The following is a 3,613-nucleotide window of genomic DNA, read 5'->3' as shown; positions in this document are numbered from 1 at the left end:
TTTAGTAGTTTCTGTTTCAATCTCCTTATCCATCATCCAAAACCAAGAGCCTCTCCCATCTCTTGGCCCTCGATTTTCTTTCCTGTGCTGCCTCTTTTCTCCGTACTGCATCGTGCCTCTGGACTCAGCCACCCTTCCAACTCACAACTCCCGACTTTCGGTTCCTTTCGTCATCCTCGTCGCTCCAAGGCAGGCACAGCGCGCCAAGAACCTGCTGCCTGACTCTGTGCACCGCGCTCATCATATTGCCTCCTCCTGCATCCTCCCCCTCCGCCGCCGACGACGATACCTATTGAGGATACCTTGAATCCGGACCGTTGTGAACGAACTCCAGGGCCCTCCCTTCCCCCTCGACCAAAACCTCAATTTTTCATACCTAATACCAATAATTGCCGAGTCTCGAATTCACACTCGTGACGGACCTCGATCCTACGATAGCCAAGCGCCGCAGCCATCCTCGTCCTAACCACCGCCAGGTTCTCCTTGCGTGGCCTTATCGCGGCTGCAATAGCACACATCGTCTCTCCGCAATCCAGTATCGTCATCCCTAAACCTCGAACAACCGACCCGACTCATTCCCGCTCTCCACAACTTTATGCAGACCGCACCCAGTGCAGGGCCTGGTTCTACACACAGTACGCGGTACACACACGAGACACAGCGCTCTCGCTCAATCCTCAAGGACGCCGGCCGTAATTTCCCATCACCCGTTTCCTCGTTTCCAGATCTCTCTCGATCAAACGGACTCGACCTCGACCTGCAGCTCCCAACAAAGCAAAAGAGAAAAAGCCCGATCCGGGTTCCTCGCGGAACCGCGCATCGCATCCGCACTGCATACTAGTTTACCTAGCACACGATACAAGCCTTAGGACCCGTACTCCCCTGCGTCACCTTCCCAGCAACCATTACCCTTCAAAGTTCCTCCGCGGTTCCTGGTCGGGTTGTATGCAAAACCTCAACGCTGATTAGCCGTTGCATCGTTAACTTTACGTTACCAAAACATACGGGACCCCTGCCCCCGGCACGCGACACGAGCAGCTGCGGAAAGAGGAACAGGAGAAAAGCCAAAGGCCAGACGAGCACGTCCGTTCCTCCAAGTCCACCACGCCGAAAACTGGTCGAACTGGTCCCCTAATTGTGCGTTGTCCTTCTCCACGAGCAGAGCAGGACAATCCGCCACGCCCAAACGCCGCCCACACGCCCATAGCCAATCTCCAAAGGTCTCCAACTCCACTGGTCGGCCAGTGGCATCTCACTGTCCGTCCCTAGCTTGCGCCGCCGACGGTTTATACTAGGCCCACTTGCTTCTGCCCTGCCAGTTCCAGTCGCCTACACGCCCCCCCCCCCTCTCAACCCCGAAGTCATACTTGCAAATCCCGGCTCCACAGCACCCTGCCCTGCACTGCGGCCCCAAGTTGCTTGTGCGCAGTTGTGCCTGGTCTGGTTCCTTTCCACACCCCTTCCCTGTCAACCTGTCTTGCTTGTCGGGTCCGGCTTGCCCCGCCGAGCCACTGGCGCACCAAGGGCATGTCCAGACGCTGCCATGATGTCCCCAAGGAGTTTCCTTTACTACAATAGGCAGCCCTCGGCCATGACCACACCTTCATCACCCCCTCCCTTCTCATCGTCCCTCACGCCCAAACCGACCAGCAACAACAGCTACGACAGCTACGACACCAGCTCCAGCTCGACTCCCGTCAAGACGACGACAACCACCCCGACCAACTCTTCTTTCAGAACGGCTCTGCCTTCTGCCCTGCTGGATCGGAAAAAGCATGCCCAGAACGTCTCTTTCACCGTCACACCTATCCCTACTACTCCCACTGCCACCTCAGCTACCATGGCCAAAAGGAAGGATGCTCGTCGCGAAACGTCTAAGCTGGCGCCGTCGAGCCCTCCCCGGACAACCACCAGCGTAACCACCAGGCCGATCACGCCCACTACGCCCGTTCAGATTCCCTCCAAAGCCAAGTCGAATACTGTTCACGCCTCTCATCGCCATGCTCAACGGAAGCCCTCCCGCCCAAGGGATGTGCACTCGCCAGATGCCGTCCCCCCTGCTATGCTGGCTCTGCTGGCCGTCACCGACATCCCCAGACCCCGCCGAAGCTTGAGGCAGAGGTTAGCCAGAGACCAGGCCATGACCCTCGAAGCGGTCATTGAGAGACAGCAAGTGTGCGAAAAGGAGCTGAGCCTGACCTTTGGGAGCAAGAGCCCCATGGACTTGTTGCTCTCGCCCCCCGATGACCTGACCGACGACGACATGTCCGTCAGCGATGGCGGTCTCGGTTCTGTTCTCTCTACTAGAACAGTGTCGATGGAGTCGGTGCCCTCCCTGGGTGATTCCTTCTCGACTGACACGTTATCGTCCGTCGGCTCTCCTTACGGATCAAGCCCGCGAAGGAAGCGGTCTCGCCAACCCCGGCGCTCTTTGGAGCCCGTCTCATCCCCTCCCGGTCAGCCCGAGGACCACCCGCTGTCTCGCGACCGGACGGACATGGATGATGTCGACTTCGGAGTGTTTGACGAATCCCAGGACGAGGAAGACACCAAGTCGGAATTCTCCTTTTCCGACTACACGTTCCCTCTCCGCCCCTTCAAGTCGGCCTTCAAGTCCAACCTGACTGCATCACTGCGGGCACTGCGCTCGGCTGCGCGGTCCATCTCGGCCATCAACTTCTCGTCGATTCCGCCCGACGACTTTCTCACCAGGTCCATTCTCACGATGGACCCCAAGGTGCCGTACACGGATGAGCGCCGACCGCCGGTACTGGAAGAGGAGCCGTCTGCCGCATTGCGTCGATACCTGAACCCCACGACCAACGCTCGGATTGAGCCCCACTCGACCACAGTCACGCCCACCGCAACGCGAAGCTTTACTGCATCGATCCAGATGCAGACGTACAAGGTACAGCGAAGCCGCAGCGCACCGCCGCCCACATCAACCCGGGGCCCCTCTCCGACGACATCGGCGGGCATGACTCAGTCAACACCTTATCAGCCACCAGCCCAAACTCCAAACCAGACAGCATTTACGTATCCTCCCGGAGGCATGCGGCAGCGGGAGATGCGGGAGAACTCGGACTTTATTCGCATCGCCGTCATGGAGATGGCCATGCGCAAGCAGGGCAAGCTCGACGACCAACGACCGGGCCGCGCCCGCTGGGCTTTGCCTCCACGAAAAGGCAGCGTACGGGCTTACGAAGTTGGCCCCGACGGCGTCCCAGCGCGCTGGATCCCGGTGTCTCAGTAGTGAAGTCAACATTTAGGTTAGCCTGGTGTTGGACTGCACACTCGTGGCCAAGGGTTCCCCTCCAAGGCGACGAGTTAGACGATACGATTATCCAACGAAGCGGCATTGCGCGCCGAATTCGCAGCAGCATCATCATCGCGAGGACTAGGCGACCCAAGCACGTCACAATCCCTACGGGGCTCGAAAGTCGCGTGGCCGGCGACAGGCTTGTTTTTTTGTTGTTGTGCCATGGTTCCTCCTCCCCCTCCTCCTTCGGCCTGCGACCGACAGTGCAACACTGTGACTGTGTTGTCCGCGGAGAAGTCAGAAGAAGGGGAGGGGAGGGTCTGGGGTCTGCTGATTGCACCGTGGCTGCCGGGG

General features: G+C 58.9%; 1 protein-coding gene across 1 annotated transcript; it reads left to right on the top strand.

Moving 5' to 3' along the window:
* Positions 1–1,546: 1,546 nt before the first annotated feature.
* On the top strand, positions 1,547–3,253 carry GLRG_00267 (uncharacterized protein; the record flags this gene model as incomplete). The annotated part of the gene is made up of 1 exon (XM_008090952.1): positions 1,547–3,253. The coding sequence occupies one exon, from the start codon at positions 1,547–1,549 to the stop codon at positions 3,251–3,253; it is 1,707 nt and encodes a 568-aa protein (XP_008089143.1).
* Positions 3,254–3,613: the final 360 nt, after the last annotated feature.

This window comes from Colletotrichum graminicola (assembly GCF_000149035.1).
Source record: "Colletotrichum graminicola M1.001 genomic scaffold supercont1.1, whole genome shotgun sequence".
Lineage (NCBI taxonomy): Eukaryota > Fungi > Ascomycota > Sordariomycetes > Glomerellales > Glomerellaceae > Colletotrichum > Colletotrichum graminicola.
The sequence above is the reverse complement of the archived record's forward strand: the minus strand, read 5'-3'. Positions and strand labels throughout refer to the sequence as shown.